This window comes from Euwallacea similis, chromosome 13, assembly GCF_039881205.1.
Source record: "Euwallacea similis isolate ESF13 chromosome 13, ESF131.1, whole genome shotgun sequence".
NCBI lineage: Eukaryota > Metazoa > Arthropoda > Insecta > Coleoptera > Curculionidae > Euwallacea > Euwallacea similis.
Window position 1 is genome coordinate 200,316 of NC_089621.1, and position 18,833 is coordinate 219,148.

An 18,833-nucleotide genomic window follows, 5' to 3' on the forward strand; every position below is an offset into this window, starting at 1 on the left:
ATGACATAATAATGTCTTGACACGAAAGTCATAGCATTTACAATTACGAATCATTAATTACATAAATTTGAAAAACAGAATCCAGTATTTACTAAAAAATGGGAGATTTCTCAAATCAAGAGTTTTATTTCAACAATCAAGCTGAAATTCCATTGCAACAATCTTATTACGAACAAGATTATCAACAGTTTTCAAACCAACAATTAGGTAGGTTTACTTAAATCTTCCATCCTCCAGGTGTGTTTCAGTCTAGGCGTTTAATAAACCCATTTGTACTTTAGAATTCAAGACTCACGAAGAATATGCTGGTCAACAGTACTCACAGTTCCCTGCCAGCTTCTACAACCCAAATGACTATGACACTAAAGAGCCTGAGGATGACCTAGATGAACCTCCTCTCTTGGAAGAACTTGAGATATATCCTGACAGGATTCTAGAAAAAGTTTTGGCAGTATTGAATCCATTAAGAAGTCACAGTCTTGCAGATGATGCTGATTATTTAACTAAAGACTCAGATTTGGCTGGACCAGTATTTTTTTGTCTTGCCTTAGCTGTGTCCCTATTTCTAGCTGGAAAATCTCAATCATTCAGCTATATTTATGGATTTTCAATGATTTCTTGTATTCTTATGTATTGTTTATTGTCACTTATGACCAGTGCTCAGAATGTTGTTACTTTTAGCACTGTTGCATCAATTCTGGGATACTGTCTAATTCCTGTTGTAGGGTTGTCATTTTTAGGGGTGTTTTTTAGACTCAGCGGGCCTATAGGTATGGTTTTAGCAGGTGTTACTGTTTTCTGGGCCAGCTTTTCGACTTCAAGGCTGTTTGTAGCAGTTTCAGGTGATAAGCAGCAACAACCTTTAATCATGTATCCATCTGCTTTAGTTTATGGAGTGTTTGTTTTATTGGTACTTTTTTAATTACAAAAAAAAACAATGTTAATTTACTTATTTTGTGTATTTATTATTAAAAATGTCCTTTTTAAACTCCAAGGTGAAGACAATACATTGTTGATTTTTTAAAGTAACCCTTGTCTTTTAAGATCTTCATAGGTCTTCCTGTTAACAACATTACCCTGTGAGTCTTCATACTCTTCTTCAGTTTCTGGCTGCCACCTTTCAAGCTGCTTTTGCACCTTCAGTTTCTCCCACACTGCAACTTGCTCCATGAAACGCTACTAAATAATTTAAAAAAGAAACTTACAAGCTAAAGCATCCTCAATTTGAGTTACATTTGCGAAATGAGCAGTATTGGGAATGCCTAAGCACCGCATACCATGTGCATGTCTCCATTCAGCAAAATGCCTCTGGAATGCTTTCGGACCTTTATAGACAAAGTTCCCACATATCTCACAATTATAGCTGATATTCAGTCCATGCAATTTGTATAACCAGTAAGGTATGGGCTGAGAAAAATTTATAAAAGCATTAAATTAGGTCATAAATAATATTAATTATTAGAAAAATTGTCCTCCAAAAAAAGACCAGATGAATTTCAAATTGTTTATACTGGCGATTTTGCTGAAATAAATTTCAGTAAAAAATAATAGTAAATTTTACCTTGCCATCCCAACCCAGAGGTAAATTTTTTGGATTATAAGGCACATCATCGTCTGCCTCATCAGGACTTTCATCCTCAGATTCCTCATTATCACTATCATCCCGTTCTCCATCTGTTCTGGCTTGTTTGCGCTGCACATTCTCCTTTGTGGCCACTCGTTGTTCACTCACAATTTCTGATAATTTGTACACTTGCCCTTCCATTGAGGCTAATTCTTTGTGACGCAAAAGCTCTTTCTCCTTGCTGGCCTTTCCCTTGGATCCTTTAGTCATGAGTGAAGGATCCAAGGAACTCTGTCCTTTAGTGGAAAACAACCTCTGAGCCCTCTCTTCTAGGGTTCCCCCACACTTCAGACCCAAAGCCACTAAGGCTGACTTCAATCTGTCTAGTCCTAAAGAAGCAAGTTCTTCCCAGCTTGAGAATGCTGATAAATCCAAGTGGGCACCAACATTAGCCAATGCAGAGCTAGTATCTTTCTATAATTGTTGTATAAAATGTTTTGTGTGTATTTTTTTATTATTGATTGTGATTATTTTGCGATTTATTAATTGTGTGTATAAAATTGTGATGAAGATTCAAGAATTTATGGGTAACTTACTGGCCATCCCCGACAATTTCCTGCCTCAAATTCAATTGAGGCCTTCATAGCCTCATCCTCCAAAACAAGATCCAGATGCATAAGTGGCTTGATTCTTTGAATATACCAGGACAGGTATTCTATAAGTGTGACCAGATATTTTCGGTACTCGCCAGATTTTCTTTCTTTAGGAATATCATACAGCCGATCAAACATGCAAAGGTAAGTAATGTAATCAACTTTCTGTAAATAATAATTGTATGTAGAAAATGAGGTAAATACCTAGATATTCAACAATGATACCTCAATGCCTTTTAAATTGATATATTTCTCATAACATTCATGTAAATCCAAAAACTTTCCATATCCTTCTTCATCTGTAAATTCTACCAAGTCTGAAAGTCCATAATTATTATATAAAGTATTAATTGTTTATATAAATTCCCTTACTTGACATTTCTTCGCTGGGATTTTCTCTGGCTTTGGCAAATTCATCAAACTCTACAGACATTGGTACACTAATCTAAACCACATAATAAAGGTTCTAATTTCTCATTTTCAATTAAAGTATTTATGATCATACCTCATTGGGGTGTCGTCGATAGAAATCCTTTATCTGTTTCAATCTGCTATAAAATTCATTAAACTCATTGGGACCTGTAAGAGAGGCAACTTCGGCTTTTCTCTGTCCATCCTTGTCCTCATACAGCTCTATGAGTTTATTGGTCGAAGCCATATATCTATCCAACATGTATTTCATCCTTTGGTCAGAATTTATTTGTTCTCGATACTACACATAGAGAAAAGCCATTGTAAGATAATAGTGGTTTTCTTTATGAGACTAATTGTAATAATATTAGCATTAAGAAAAAAGTTAAAAAATAATTACCGTGTTTTTCTTATGAAGCATTTCTTTGACCATTGCATCTACTAGTCTTTCCTTTTCTTCATGATACCGCCTTTGCTGCTCTAGAATTGTCTCCATGTTCTGAAACTTCCTTTTAACGTTTTAAAACTATTTTAATTAACAATTTCGGTTGAAATTAAATTAAAGAAAAAATTATTAGAAAACCTCCACTTCTGTCGGTGTGTCTAAGAACTGTATCGCAACTCCCAAACACCTAGACAAGTAAAAGACAGTTCTTTATCACTGATCTTTTTGTACTATCTTGCACTTTCTACACCAGAATGTTCTTTATCATAAATTTGACAGAATTAAGAGTGTCAAATAAAGTAGTAACAGAACTGTCGGGTTTGTAGGTGTTTGCGTTTACCGATAGGGTTCGGAGTAACGCGGTGTGTTGTGGGTGCTAACGGGGTGATCTATTCTCCCGTTACGAGTCGGACACGCTGAAGGGACCAGTATTCTAACCCGGCAAAGATACTAGTCGTAGATACAAAATACGCGCTGATACTGCTCGACTATCTTTATTTACACAAAACTATTGCTACGTTTATTATCACAGTCTGTATATACTATACTGAGGGTGATAATCGTGGTACGTTACCTCGAGAGAGCTGAGAGTAAGAGTATATAAGAGATAAGAGGTATAAGAGATCAGAGATATAAGAGAGATTTTAAGGGTCTGTTTGGGTTTATATAGCTAACCAACCCTTTCGCTATTTCCGTCCCTGCTACTCGTTAACTGTCACTCCTGTGAGTGTCACTTGTCGGTGCAGGTTCTCGGTGTGAACTACTCTCGAGTGTATAATGCACCACAGAGCGTTCGAATGAAGCGAAAAATTAACCTCACAAAGTAAAAAGTAAATATAGTAATGTGATCTGTGATGTTTGCAATAGATGGCTCTGATTTAATATTCTGGTTATGTAGCAGTAGTTGGTTCCACAAACCCTGATAGCTGACTTAACCCCCACTACGTTAGAGATGTCACAGTGTCAATAAGACAGTATCGTGGTGATAGGTGACAGTTAATCATAATCCTTTGTTGTTTTTTTTGTGATCATATTCCTATTAAAATTAAAAGTTTTTTCCTTTTCATTTCCATTTCGTTAAAAAGCTTAATAATAACTGTTGTGGAAGCAGAAGTAAGAAGATCTGTTGGGACGTATAACAGGTTCAAATTGCAAGTTCGCATCAAGCAACCTTTGTTAAGGAATCAATCTTGGCAAATGCCCAAAAGGAAGTGAAGTTTTGGTAAGTCAAATTTTTAGATTTCTATTGTTGGATTTTTAGAAAGCAGTCCTTTCTATCGGTAAAAGCGTATTATAACGTGCGAACGTACCTCTCAGAATAGTCTCAATATTCCAGTGTTAAGCCTTTGTCTCACCATGTACACCCATCCCCTGGGGAAAATTCCTCCCATGCCAGCTGATTTTGAAAGTGAACTCAAGAATAAGTTGATATTGAAAAAGGTGACTACTGCCTTTTGTTTTGTCTGAGCATGATGCTTCAGTTCATCACATGCTAAACTCATATCACCAATTATGATATTTGGCATTATTGTTGCTTTAACTATTTAGATAGGTACAGGATGGGCTGTCCTGTAATAAGCCCCCATGTTTTAACAGTGTTACTTTTAATTTTTCGAAAAGAGTGCTTTATTTAAAAAGTTTAATGTTTTAGGTTTGTACATCACATATGAAATCTTTATTGCATATGTGTTTAAATCTTTCAGTCTCGTTTCTTTTTTCAAATCAATTTGTTTTTATTCTGGTCAAAAAATTAGGCAGTCCCCTAATACAAACCAATCCAATGAGATATTTATCAAAGTCTGTCAGTCTCAAATGAATTTATTATAGATTTTATAAATAGTTGCCTATTTGTATGAGCATAAAAGTGAATATTTCAATGTTTCAAATTATCTTTAGGTTAAGATTTGTGCCCACTATGGTCATAGTAAAAGAAAAATGTTTAATTTAATCAAGTGAATATTTGTGAAAATGACTGCATTTCTTTGAATGTTAGATCCCTAATTAGAATCTGATAAGGTTGCTTAACAACAAAATTACAGTATCAGGGACTGTAGTGTTTGCTTTACCAGCTGCAAATAAGCACACTGCAGAACAAAGTAAACTGATCTAGAATACAGTATTGAATAAAATATATTATTAGCATTAACAATAAATTTTAATGTTGTTATCTCTAACATTTAAATGTAATAGCATGAATATAGTGAAGATTCATTTCTCAGAAAATGGATGATACTACTGATGTAGAGATGTCCCAGGAGCATCCACCAAGTCAGGGGATTGTTGCAGAATGGCTGGCAGCATTTGACAATGGCACATTTTCAGGAAGTAGTATTGATAAGTTCTGGGATGTATTTGTGCCCAAGGTCTACTGCCCAACTCTCAATGACAGTTGCTTGAGTTGGCAGTTTGATGAGAATATGGCTCAAGATGTAAGCAACTTGGCATGTAATTAATAAAAAAAACTTGTCTCATTCTAAACTCCCAAAATTACTTAACTTTTGTTCAATCTCTGTTAATCCATGCACCTTCCAGCTACTCTTTGGTCCTTTAGCGACTTTTATATGCAAAGGCAACAGCGAAGAGATCTTGCCACAGATCACGCAAGCAAAGAGCTACCCCTCTGTATGTGGTCGTTTTTTCAAAAACGGAGAACCAACCTACTCTTGCAGGGAATGTGGAATGGACAAGACCTGTGTATTGTGCGTGGACTGTTTCAAAAACTCTAGTCACAGGTTCCACAAGTATAGGATGGGCGCTTCTGGGGGTGGCGGCTGTTGTGATTGCGGCGATGTCGAAGCGTGGAAAAGAGATCCGTTTTGCAGTGCCCATCAAGTAAATTCGTCCATTAATGACGATGGTAAAGGAGATCTGCCTGCTGACGTCGTTGAAAGGGCCCGACTTGTCTTCAGACATGTGATGTGGAGCACTTTTGATCGACTCGCAAATGTTGGCGGCTGGGAAGGTGGAGGTGTAGTTTCTGAATTGTTTATTGCTTTCGACATATACTGCACTATACTGTACAACGACGAAGTACACACATTCGAACAAGTAATCAACACCTTAAGCAGAGTTTTGAAATGTAATCACCGAAGCTCAACCGAATTTGTTACGAATATTGATCGAGAAGGCAGAGCCGTCGTGAAGTGTGCCTCTTTCCAGGTTTGTTAACTTATTTATTCTGCAATTTATATTTCATTTGTGGATAATATTTAGACCTGCAGAGAGCTTCAACATGACATTGAAAAGTACACCTCTCGTAACGGCAGCAAGCCCCTCAAAGTTCACGTAACACACGCCTATGTCGTGGCGCATCAAATATTTTCCCAGAAATTGCTGGCTTGGCTCGAGAAGTTCCTGGCCAACGGCAGAGGTTTCAGAGCGGTATTTTCCGATTGCATCCAGGAAATACATCCAAAGCACAAACAGTCGTTGCTCTCTCAAATAATGGTGAAGGATTCTACATTGTGGAAAAGTGCCAGGACTCAATTGCACCGGTTGCTGATTGCCGGAATGTTGCTGGAATATGAAAACAAGAGAACTTTAGCCAAGGTTTTTACCAAGAATTATGGCCAAATTATGAAGGTTGGTTGCGTTTTAAATTGTTTTCATTTTGTTGTATGATAAACGGACATAAATTTCGTTGATGTTTTAATTTTAACCAAAATTTAGATCGAACTTCATGTTTAGATTTATTACTCAAGGTTTTTATTATTTACTTTAGGACTACATCAGGGATGACCACGAGCATTCGTATTCAATATCTTCAATTTCCGTGCAACTCTTCACTGTTCCCACCTTGGCGCATCACCTAATAGCCAATGACGATGTTCTCTATCACCTATTAAATACTTTGATATCCGAATATCAACCTAAATGCAATAGAGATGGTAAATTGGAGTTTGAAAGGAATCCCTCTTATCATTCGAGCTTTAAACGCAGCCTGGTTATGTTGTTTGATTTGAAGTACTTATTGACTTCCGTTCCTTCGTCATGGTCCGACGACTTGAAGAAAAACTTTTTGCATGGTTTCAAATTGTTAGTAGACCTGCTAGTAATGATGCAAGGAATGGACGCAGTTACCAGACAAGTAGGACAGCATATGGAATTCGAACCGGAATGGGAATCAGGATTTAACTTGTATATCAAAATTGCTCATTGCATCTCGCACGTTATTACTTGGTGCGCCACAGACAAAGTCGTATTGGTCAAGGCTTATCGCAGTTTGTTGAAAACCCTGGATGAAAATCCTTGCTACGATCCAAACAGGGCTGGGGAGGTTCGAGAGTTAGCCGATCATAGTACAGCTTGTTTATATTACGACGTTTCCTCGAAACCCGTTTCAATCCATCTGCCTCTATCTAGACTATTGGCAGCGTTGCACCTTCATCTAGAGAAATTTGGGCTGCACTTCGACAGCCCCGAATTGCAACAGTCCAAGCCGACCCCCGTGCAGATAATTGAACCTGTTTTAAGAGCTCAAGTGATGATAGCGCAAGTACACGCGGGAATGTGGAGGCGCAACGGTTATGCCCTCCTCAACACTCTTTATTTCTACCACAACGTCAAATGCAGATCTGAGATGCTCGATCGGGATATTACGTTGCTGCAAATCGGCGCCTCTCTTATCGAAAGCAACGAATTTCTGATCCACATTCTCAACAAATTCAGCCTGATTAATTGGGCCTTAGCGGACTTTGAGATTACTAGCCTGAAATCATCCGAGGAGGACAGCATGCGTCAGACGATCAACCTAGTAGAGGAATTCCTGTATCTAATGATTGTGATTATTGGTGAAAGACACATGCCAGGCGTCAGCCAGGTAACTAACAAAGACAGGATCAAAAAGGACATTTTGCACGCATTGTGCATAAAGCAGGCACCGCATTCAGAGTTGATCAAGTGCGTGTCGGACGATTTGGAAGATGAAGATGGAGATTTCGAAACTGTCATACACGAGATTGCTAAATTTAATAAACCCTCGAAGTCGACTAGTTCTAAGGGTGAGTTTTCATTATTTCATAATCACCGTTTCAAGTTTTTTACGTACTTCTTCAATTATAGGCACTTACGAACTTCTTCCTCAATACTTCAACGAATTCAATGTGTTTTTCTATCATTACACTCGGGAGGAAATGTCGAAAGCAGAAGAGGAGCAACGCAAACGTCGAAAAACCAATAGCGAAATCGAGTGTTGTCCTCCCCCAAACCTTCCCAAATTGTGCGAATCGTTCTCTTTACTCGTCAACATGCTGCAATGCGATGTGATGCTGCACATCATCCAAACCATCATGGAGCGAGGTTTGAACTTGCGAGCACGCAGTTTTTCAGAGAATCAATTCCATAAAGTGTTACATCTTGTGAGTTTGTGTATGTTTCTTGAGATATTTGAACTACAGTTTGATTTAAGGTGGGCTACGGGCTGCAAGAAGAAGAGTCCGGGCACTACCCGTTCTTCAAATTCATAGAAAAAGCCAGCAAATTTAGGATTTTTCAATTGATGGAGGAGATGCTAAAGTCTTGCCGTAGGATAGATTCGCATAAAGGTCTTCTTCAGTGGACACTGCAGAAATATCATCAAATGATCAAAAAAATTCCAGGCAAGATCCTATTTTGATTATTTATTTGACTTTTGAAGATTATTAATTTTAGAAGATGCTGAAATGGAGAAACCGCGCAGCAGCAGCGATAACCCTGATGACTTGACGGAGAAGGAGAGGAGAGCTAAGTTAGCAGCTGAAAAACGGGCGAAAATAATGGCCCAGATGGCCGCCCAGCAAAAGAGCTTTATCAAAGAAAATGCGAAGATGTTTGAAAACATTAATGTAGGTGTCGAAGCTGAACAAGCGGAGGAGATAAGTAATGACAGCATGGAGGTGACTGAAAGCCATACCGTGGCCTTAGGCCCGAATCAGTCTACTCGTGTAGCTTGCGAAAATACTTACAGGTAAATGTTGTACTTCATTCACTATTTTTTAAACTAATTTTAAAAACTAGGTGCATTTTGTGTCAAGAAGGAGAACGCATCACCGCCAAAGATTCCTCCATGGTATTGGCCGCATTCGTGCACCAAGCCACAGTATTAAACAAACAACCGAAAGATTTTCATCAGAACTCTGAACCGAAAAACAATAATCCTTTATTTTTGAGTTCAATCATCAGCCCCTCTCCACATACCAGCACTTGCGGACATGTGATGCATAGCGACTGTTGGGGAAAATTCTTCGACAACGTCATGGTGAGAGAGCATAGGCGCCCTTATCGTCTCCGTCACCCCTCAAGTTTCGACGTAGATAAACAGGAGTTTCTATGTCCGTTGTGCGAATGTCTTAGTAACACTGTTTTGCCCGTGGTTCCGTCCCTTAGCAAGCTGCAGCCCAGTACTCGCGAAAGCGAATTGACTTTTAGAGAGTTCATAGATAATCTGAAATTCATTATTAGTAAGACAAATAAAGTGTGCCACGGTATCATCAAGTGCAACTTAGTTGAGGAATGCACGAACCTTCATTGCGTTCCGTGCATGGAAGCCTCAAATGCAACGGGCAACAAAACTGAACCCGAACAGGAGCTTGCGGAGGAATGTGAAGTGAACTGCATTTTACAGCCCTATCAGGTGTTTTTTGCTACCATTGTGGATAAGACTAACAAACATTTATCGAAGGATTTTATCGATCTGTTTAGAACTTCAGATGTAGAGCTTAATGTGCAAATGCAAGAGATGATTCAAATTTTCGGTCAATTTACTTATACGAGGGGACTCAACGTGCCGCCACATCCATCGGATAAGCGAGTGATTCCTATGGTGTGGAAATCTTTGGCCTATACTACACACGCGATTGAAACGGTCACCGACTACCAAATGAAGCCTCTTTTAGGTTCGTTGACGAGTAGGCACAGAGATTCGCTTGAAAATTTAGTTCGGGTTGTTGCCCTATTTGGCAAAACTTGGGGCAAAAACGACTTAGTAAAAAGCCACGCCTTGAATTTGCTCAGTATTTTACTCCAAAACCCGCAGGATGATGCTTCTATTCTAGATTTCGATCCCTTTGGGTTCTTAGTATCACTGACCTTTGCCCTCCCCAGTTTATTAGTCGAGGACACGGAAACTTCCATTCCTACTGCAAGCGTTTTAGAGTGGCACTTGCTTAGGCTAATGTTCGTTCTAAACATAGTTCAGTGCCTCCTAAATAGCAACCCTGATTCGTGGAAAGTTTCCGACGGATCTGCTACCAGTGACGAGACCCTAGACAGTCTTTTAATGGCGATATTCAAGAGGCAACTGGGGGGGCAGATTTGCGCCTACAAAGTTTGGGAATCGGTAAAAGAAGCCTCACGTTCATTTTTACGATGCTGCGTGCTCTTTTATCACTATTTAACCGAAGTTCCAGCCCCGAACTGTCTTCAAGAAACCGGAGGGGACACCTTTGAAAACATGTGCGCCTATTTGGACATGCCCACATCGCCTCGAGAGTTGTTGGGAAGTGAGATAGTCCAACAACTGGTCCAAAAGTGGATTAACCACCCAGAAGTAATGCAGCATACTCCCCCGCAATGCCTTCCGGGTCCTCCAAGACTCGTAGACTTACCCGAAGACTATAGTGAACTTATAAATGCAGTTTCGACGTTCACATGCCCAAATAACGGAGAAGAATGCCGCAATCCCACCATGTGTTTGGTGTGTGGAGAAGTTTTGTGTTCGCAAAGCTACTGTTGTCAGACTGAATTCAAAAAAATTCCCGTTGGGGCCTGCAATGGTCACGCGAGTATTTGCGGAGCCGGAGTGGGAATCTTTCTGAGAATCAGAGATTGTGAACTCTTGCTCCTGGCCACCCCACACAGGGGGTGCTTCATGCCGCCACCCTATTTAGACGAACACGGGGAAACTGATCAAGGCCTGAGGCGGGGCAACCCGCTTAGATTAAACAAGGAGCGGTACGATAAGTTGCATATGATGTGGCTTAATCATAGCATACACGAAGAGATAGCCAGGCAGATCGAGACTAGCAATCATATTGTCGCGACGACATGGAACATGCTGTGAATTTCTTTAACTTATTATTACACAATTTAGTATTAAGTTACAGGAGGCAAAATCTGATTTGTGATACACAAACGCATACACGTAGATTTTTAAATTGTCTCACCAATTGCTCCGGCTATATCTAACTATTAAAACGATATGCGTTGAGGTGTTTACTGTTTCTTTAGCTCTAAATATGAGAAATTAAGACTCTTTCTTTTGGAGACAATTATAGAAGTTTTAAAACAGCTTCGACTCTGTACAGGATGGACGAATTTCCATGTTAATATGCAAATCTCGGTAACTATGCAAATAGTATTGACTATTGGCATAATCTGTTTTGAAGAGAAAAATCCTCTTACTAATGACTAAATGCGTTATGGCTTATACAAGGTGTAACATATCATCATATAAATATTTCAGAGGGTGATAATACTTTGCAAAATATTAAAACAATACTAATAAATCTGAGATCAAACACTCGCCATTTTTCATTTATAGAGTGATAAAGTTTTACATTTTTTCTCATATTAGTGCATTTTTCTCACATATACCTTGAGTTAAATTTTTGGAGTTTCATACACTTATTTTCTTTAACACCCTCTATAACAAAATGTTAAAATCGTCGGTAGCCATATACAAGGTATTATGTTTTTTTGAGTTATGTACTATTTTATACTTTGTATCCTTTTCTAGAACACCTTGTATGAATTCTGATACCAAATTTAAATTCTTTCTTTAATTCCTTCGCTTTTTGATCTCTTGCAGTACTTTCATATCTTTCAGTGTTTACGTAGAATTTTCAAAAATATCTATCGATGCAAATTAAGAAAGGCGAGACTACATATTTCGGTCTGTAAGATGCCATGACTAAGTCATAGCCATTTTAATCATTTTATCTTGATTTTGACATGGCTACCGGCCATTTTCACATTTAGCATCAAAATTCACACAGGGTGTTCCAAAAAAGATACGAAGCATAAAATAATAGATGTCCCAAAAAAATATAACACCTTCTATATGACTTTGACGATGTTAATGTTTTGTTGCAGAGGATCTTAATGAAAATAGGTGTACGAAATTTCAGACATTTAACTGGAAGCATACGTGAGAAAAACAGAAATATGAAAAAAAATGTGAAGCTTTTTCACCCTGTATATCAAAAATGGTGCGCTTTTGACCATGGGTCTATTGCCTTTTTTATTATTTGATAGAGTACTATTGCCCCCTGGAATATATCCATGATATGTGTCAGGTATTTAAAAAACATCAAACATTTTTAATCGTTTCTCGAGACTCGTCTCCAAAAACCACAATTAGAGAGTTCAATTCGTTCTTCTGTATCTCGTGTAGTTACCGAATTTTTCTACATATTTATCGAAATTTGGTCGTCTTAGGCATAGTTTAAATTAAAAATTTTTATCGCTATCGCAGAAGTAAGTATAATGAATATTTCCTGACTCTATATACCCATTTTCAATCTCTGTTTGTAATATGTCAATTTCATAATTTTATTACTTCATATTCATTGCACCGACTTCTGCGTAAACCCTAAAAACGCAAAACTATCTCTTGCAAAAAATAAATCTATTAAATCTGTACATAATGTTAAGTTAACCAAATATATGAGAGTTTTTTTGTTCAACTTGCAGTTGGGTTTCATTTATCATAGATTACACTGATCACGATGTTCCGCATGAGAATCAACAGTATGGGGATCTTAGAAACGGTAAAATTTGCACCTTACCCATAAGATCCCCATGTTGTTTAATATTACGTGGTACACCCTGCATAGAATATTAAAAATGTGATTAATCATCCTGTATAGTCATGAAGTGCTAGAGAATGTCTCAGATTAGCATGACAAACTGGCAATTTTCTTTAACGTCCTATTTCTTAACAAAATAAAGAAGTAAAACTGCTGCTCATAGTGTATCAACATATTTAATAACAAGATTAACACCATTGGAATGAAAAAGAAAATCCTAAACTATTTCAATTTGGCCTGAAAGTTTACGGCTATCCCCTATTCCCAAAAGGGCCCCATTATTTTTTAAAACAAATTCAAGGTTTTAGTTGGGGCTGGCTAACCCAATAACAGCACAAGCCAATCTCCCTCCAGCATTCCCAGTAGTTTTGCTCAATTCATGACCACCCTTTCCCAGATCATCAGGGTCAGCATGTACTACTATAGTGCGCCCTATAATATTGTTGGGGCCACTTAATGAAACTTGTTTGTCAGTGATGTTAACTTTGGCAACTCCCTCAGCATTCGCCTCTACATTTCCCAAATCTCCTGCATGACGTTCAGAATCAGTTGGCCCTCCATGCTCATTCTTGCCAGGGTTGAAATGGGGCCCAGCCGACATGCAACCATTGGTGTTGTCTCCAAACTCGTGGATGTGGAACCCATGCAGACCGGGTTTGAGACCTCTGAGTTCTCCCGTTACCTTGAGAGGATTATCTCCTTCCTGGAAAAGAAAAAATTCTGGAATGTTCTTTTTTAGATGACCTTCCTAGGTGCTTACTTGGTAGAAGTAAATGGTGCCATTTGCGGTATCGCTTTTCAGGACTGCCACAGCTTTGACCATGGTGGCGAAATAAGTTTATTACCACGAAATGATAGAGATATAAAACGCGTCGGCTCGAAACTAAAGGAGTAACAGCATGGAATGACTAAGCTGAATAAAAACTTAATTATTATAAAATGGTGAATATGAGTTTTTCACACTGCACCACACTTCTGGATAAGATTTACGTATTCTACAATCTTTTTAGAATTTGTTGTGTCCTTCTCTTGACGAAGAAATATGACAAGGACAAAGAGAAATAAGTCATATCTGCTTCTACGACAAAACAATTAAAATCATTATTTCAAATGCAAAAAGATACCAAGATCATGATGCTATGGACCACCTAAAACTCGCATCTCACATCGTATTCCAGAATTAAGTTTATTAACATGGAAGCACCCTTATATAGCAAATTGAAACTATTTTAGGATTTTTGATATTTCTTGACTTACTTTACATTATTTCCCACCAATGTATGGCGAACTTCATTTCAGTTGTTTGACACTTACATTCCGTCATAACGTTCATTGTTAACAATTGCTCTGTGTGTAGAGAGTGCGGTTTGTGTTTCTTTAGCAAAATATATAACATTCTTATAAATTAACTGATATTCAGCACTATAAAATACAAAATGGTACGTATTTATGTTGTATGTTCTTAAGTACAAATAATGGGTATTGTTCAATGAGCCCTTCACAGGATAATGCGCTTTTTGAAATCAGGTGTGTCAATTTTCATTAAACCGGGTATAGCACGTGCATTTTTCATGAATTATCTAGAGCTACCCCCCCGAAATGTCCGAATGTATTGCAGTCCACGAATTACCTTCAGTCTGTAAAATGTTCATAGCAAATGAATTTATATAATTTTCAGTAATTAACCAAGCCTCATGTGGATATGAGAGCCTTCTAATGAACCTAGTTGTTCAATTGCTGTTGGGAAGATTGAGGAAGAAGTATATATAAAATTATAGCGTCAAATGAAAAAAAATCGCTAACAATAAATAAGGAATGGGAATGGCAGAGTGTACAAATCCAAACTAATATTCTACAACAGACAATTAATTGTTTTCAGGTTTCTTTGAATCCTGTCCGAATCTTGAAGCATGAAGCTGAAGAAGAAAAAGCAGAAATTGCTAGATTAAGCAGTTTTGTGGGAGCCATTGCCATTGGAGATTTGGTCAAAAGCACTTTAGGACCTAAAGGTAACTAGACAGTTTATTTCACACATATAAAGTCAAGTACTGAGGAAATGGGTGGTTGTTAACTTTCTGGGTACCCTTTAACTATCATGTTTATTTATACTTACTTGTTGAAATATATTTAGTAACCTGTACTTGGTGACTTAAAAACTTGTATTACATTTTAATTATTGATTCTCTATCTTTAAATACAGTATCGGACAAAATTAGAGAGACTCACTAAAAATTGGTTTTATTTTTTTTATGTTGATGCCATGATACAAATGAAATAGGAACTTTATAAACCCCATCTGGTATATGCGTTTGTATATTTATTTTGCGTTTATCTAGGAATGCCGTCCCTTACCTGCATTTTTTACATACCAATGAATATATTTTGCGACAAAAATAGAGCGACCCTGCAATTTTCTGTTTGCCTGTTGTGGATAGTGGTTCGCATATACCGTTGTTTAATACATCCGAATAGTGCAAGATGCCTCTAAGAAAACATTACTCCATTGATCTTAAAGAAAAAATTACTGAGGCCTATAAAGCTGGGATACCACAAAAAACAATAAAAGACCAATTTAGGGTAACAAAACAGGTTGTTTCAAGAACTATCAAAAATTTCCAGCTTCGTGGTAGGGTTATAAATATAAAACGAAGAGGAAGAAAATGAAAAACAAGCAAACAAGAAGATAGGAGAATAAAAAGGATTAGTCAGAGATGTCCAAAGCTGTCTGCAAATCAAATTTTAGCAGAGCTAGGTGCCCCCAGTGTTTCTTCAAGAACCATCCAGCGTCGTCTGGTAGAAGTGGGACTTCCTGGAAGAAGACCAGCTAAGAAACCACTGCTAACAAAAAAAATCTTGGTAGTCGCATGTTGTTTGCAACTCGCCATTTACACTGGACTACCCAGGATTGGAGCAAAGTGCTATTTAGCGACGAATCCAAATTTAATATATTCGGCAGTGACGGTGCACAGTTCATTCATCGCCCTGCTATGCAAAGGCTGGATCCCAAGTACGTATCGGGCACTGTGAAGTACGGCGGTGGCAACATCATGGTTTGGGGTTGCTTTTCGGCTCATGGTATGGGCCCTATTCATAAAATTGACCATAAAATGGATAGGTTTTTATATCGAGCCATATTAGAGTATGTTATGCTTCCATATGCCGAATGGGAAATGCCTCTAATATTTGTGTTTCAACATGACAATGATCCGAAGCACACGGCTAAAATTGTGAAACAGTGGTTTGTTGAAAAAAATATTCGACTTTTGCAATGGCCACCTCAGTCACCGGATTTAAATCCGATAGAGAATCTCTGGGAGATAGTTAATAGAACAATTAGGACCAAAAAGATCACAAATAAGGATCAGCTGTGGCAAGAAGTCCAAAATGCTTGGAATTCTATTGACGATGACACAATATCTAGGCTAATTGCATCAATGCCAAGCAGATGTCAGCAAGTCATTGCCAGTAAAGGATACTGGACAAAATACTAAATTTTTAATATTAATTTACCTAAAATCACAGCGGTCGCTCTAATTATGTCGCGTCGGATACACAATATTTTCTTGTATATTTTTTTTCTTAGAACATATGTACATATTTTTTTGAACTTTAATTTTCATAAACGTTATTTTTTCGAAGTTACTGTTTAATGTAGTGTAGGCATTTATATTACACATATTTCATGAGTAGTTTAAACAAATAAAAAGTCTCTCTAATTTTGTCTGGTACTGTATACTTTAATTTTTAATGTTCATTTAAAAAAAGACTGAAGATAAGGTTGAGACTGGATAGTAAACTATTATCAGGAACTGTACTAAAACGTTAAATGATTTGAATGTCTCTTTACATAAGGAATGGATAAAATTTTGGTGTCCAGTGGTCGAAATGCTGGTTCAGTAGAAGTCACCAATGATGGTGCCACAATTTTAAAGGCAGTAGGAGTGGACAATGCAGCTGCTAAAGTCCTAGTTGACATGTCTAAAGTACAAGATGATGAAGTTGGTGACGGAACGACGTCAGTCACAGTTTTGGCTTCTGAATTGCTGAAAGAAGCTGAAAAACTTGTTGATCAAAAACTACATCCACAAACAATCATTTCAGGATGGAGGAAAGCTTCAGACATCGCGAGAAAAGCTCTCACTGATGCCTCACAGGTATAATCATGATGACATTAATTTTGTCTTAAAATTAAGAATAATGTGTTTACAGGACAATAGTGCTAATTTAGACAAATTCCGCGAAGATTTGTTGAATATTGCTCGCACCACTCTTAGTTCCAAAATTCTATCTCAACATAAAGAGCATTTTGCCAAACTGGCCGTCGACGCAGTGTTACGTTTAAAAGGTTCAGGGAATTTGCAAGTAAGTCAATTCTTCTCCAGAGAGTGTTATGCTTAAATTGGCAACATTTAGGCTATACAAATAATTAAAAAGAGCGGCGGCACTCTGGAGGAGTCTTTCCTAGAAGAGGGTTTTTTATTGGACAAGAAACCAGGTATTCATCAACCCAAGCGGGTCGAAAATGCTAAGATTCTAATCGCGAATACTCCAATGGACACTGATAAAATCAAAGTTTTTGGTTCTTCAATTAAAGTATGATTATTTACTGATGTTTATATTAGTCAAAAAGGAAGCTTATAGGTGGATTCAATGGCTAAAATAGCTGAACTGGAGTCGGCGGAAAAGGAAAAAATGAAGGATAAAGTTAACAAAATCCTCAAGCACAACTGCAATGTATTCATTAACCGTCAGCTCATCTATAATTATCCAGAGCAACTCTTTGCCGACGCGGGCGTTATGGCAATTGAGCACGCCGACTTTGACGGAATCGAGAGGTAGGATTAACTTTTCCCTGAAATTCCACATTAATTTTTCTCAATTCTAAAGGTTAGCTTTGGTAACCGGAGGTGAAATTGTCTCTACATTCGACACTCCTGAGTCTGTTAAATTGGGAACATGTGAGCTTATCGAACAAGTTATGATTGGGGAAGACACTTTGCTGAGGTTTAGCGGAGTAGCACTAGGTGAAGCCTGTTCAATTGGTATGTGGTTGTTGCAATTTAAGCCTAGCTTTTTTGTGTATTTTTTATTATGTTGTTGATATTCAGTAATCAGAGGAGCTACTCAGCAAATTATCGAAGAAGCTGATCGGTCCCTTCATGACGCCCTATGCGTCTTGGCCGCCACGGTAAAGGAGAGCCGCATAGTGTTCGGAGGAGGTTGTAGCGAAACTATTATGGCGGTCGCTGTAAGCAAAGCAGCCCTGAATACCCCAGGAAAAGAGGCTATAGCCATGGAGTCCTTTGTCAGGTTAGTTTGGAATTCAATTGTTATGTTATTATTTTGAGTCCTAACTTTTTTTTAGAGCATTACTGCAGCTCCCCACGATAATTGCTGATAACGCCGGCTTCGATTCAGCTCAACTAGTTGCAGAATTGCGAGCAGTACACAATAACGGTACTGAACCCATGATATTGTATGTAATTTATTACGTATGTATTTGTTTATAGGTCAAAACACTATGGGTCTGAACATGGATAAAGGTGAAATCGGCGACATGCGCGTGCTGGGAATTACGGAATCATTTGCCGTAAAAAGACAAGTGCTGATTTCAGCTACTGAAGCCGCCGAAATGATTCTTCGTGTGGACAGTATCATCAAGTCCGCGCCGAGGAAGCGAGTAGAGGACAGAGGCCATTGCTAGGCTCGATTTGTTTTATTTAATTTAGATTTTACTGAAAATCTCATATTTTGCAATTAATTAGGCTGCCAGTGTTGCATTTTATTTGCCTATTAGAACTTTGTTTAACATTATAATCATTTTCATGACCGAAAGATGGTCACGTCATTTTTTATAGCTTGAAATCTGAAAGGTTTTGTGGTAACAGTAAATAAAACTCACTTAATTACTGTTGGTTTTCTTGTTATTGTCCTATGATTCATGATTTGTTGGTCATCGATGAATAGAGAGACAG

At 37.9% G+C, this 18,833-nt stretch overlaps 5 protein-coding genes across 7 annotated transcripts; 3 read left to right on the forward strand and 2 right to left on the reverse strand.

The window, feature by feature from the left end:
* The first annotated feature begins 31 nt into the window (after positions 1-31).
* On the forward strand, positions 32-948 carry Yip1d1 (Yip1 domain-containing 1). Its single transcript, XM_066396674.1, has 2 exons — positions 32-207; positions 282-948. Exons 1-2 carry the CDS (start codon positions 99-101, stop codon positions 920-922), a joined length of 750 nt encoding a protein of 249 aa, XP_066252771.1. The 5' UTR covers positions 32-98; the 3' UTR covers positions 923-948.
* noi (splicing factor 3a subunit 3 noi) lies at positions 770-3,360 on the reverse strand. The gene is made up of 9 exons (XM_066396665.1): positions 3,218-3,360; positions 3,029-3,154; positions 2,723-2,929; positions 2,590-2,662; positions 2,443-2,534; positions 2,161-2,382; positions 1,562-2,038; positions 1,206-1,407; positions 770-1,154 (listed from the first exon to the last, which is right to left on the reverse strand). Exons 2-9 carry the CDS (start codon positions 3,122-3,124, stop codon positions 1,021-1,023), a joined length of 1,503 nt encoding a protein of 500 aa, XP_066252762.1. The 5' UTR covers positions 3,125-3,154; positions 3,218-3,360; the 3' UTR covers positions 770-1,020.
* Positions 3,361-4,045: 685 nt separating this feature from the next.
* Ubr1 (Ubr1 ubiquitin ligase) lies at positions 4,046-12,698 on the forward strand. 3 transcript variants are annotated; one of them, XM_066396653.1, is made up of 10 exons: positions 4,046-4,295; positions 4,410-4,513; positions 5,293-5,502; positions 5,606-6,232; positions 6,287-6,655; positions 6,795-8,073; positions 8,135-8,430; positions 8,481-8,670; positions 8,723-9,017; positions 9,068-12,698. In XM_066396653.1, exons 2-10 carry the CDS (start codon positions 4,430-4,432, stop codon positions 11,109-11,111), a joined length of 5,394 nt encoding a protein of 1,797 aa, XP_066252750.1. In that variant the 5' UTR covers positions 4,046-4,295; positions 4,410-4,429; the 3' UTR covers positions 11,112-12,698. The 3 variants fall into 3 exon arrangements, with proteins under 3 accessions (XP_066252750.1, XP_066252751.1, XP_066252752.1); XM_066396654.1 differs by having other exon boundaries at positions 8,726-9,017; XM_066396655.1 differs by lacking the exon at positions 4,410-4,513 and having other exon boundaries at positions 4,047-4,295.
* A 311-nt stretch (positions 12,699-13,009) lies between these two features.
* On the reverse strand, positions 13,010-13,818 carry Sod1 (Superoxide dismutase 1). Its single transcript, XM_066396678.1, has 2 exons — positions 13,619-13,818; positions 13,010-13,561 (listed from the first exon to the last, which is right to left on the reverse strand). The coding sequence occupies exons 1-2, from the start codon at positions 13,679-13,681 to the stop codon at positions 13,163-13,165; spliced, it is 462 nt and encodes a 153-aa protein (XP_066252775.1). The 5' UTR covers positions 13,682-13,818; the 3' UTR covers positions 13,010-13,162.
* A 390-nt stretch (positions 13,819-14,208) lies between these two features.
* Positions 14,209-18,770, forward strand: CCT2 (chaperonin containing TCP1 subunit 2). The gene is made up of 10 exons (XM_066396663.1): positions 14,209-14,297; positions 14,738-14,867; positions 16,711-17,012; positions 17,068-17,220; positions 17,272-17,451; positions 17,500-17,693; positions 17,746-17,900; positions 17,967-18,168; positions 18,224-18,315; positions 18,369-18,770. The coding sequence occupies exons 1-10, from the start codon at positions 14,295-14,297 to the stop codon at positions 18,560-18,562; spliced, it is 1,605 nt and encodes a 534-aa protein (XP_066252760.1). The 5' UTR covers positions 14,209-14,294; the 3' UTR covers positions 18,563-18,770.
* Positions 18,771-18,833: the final 63 nt, after the last annotated feature.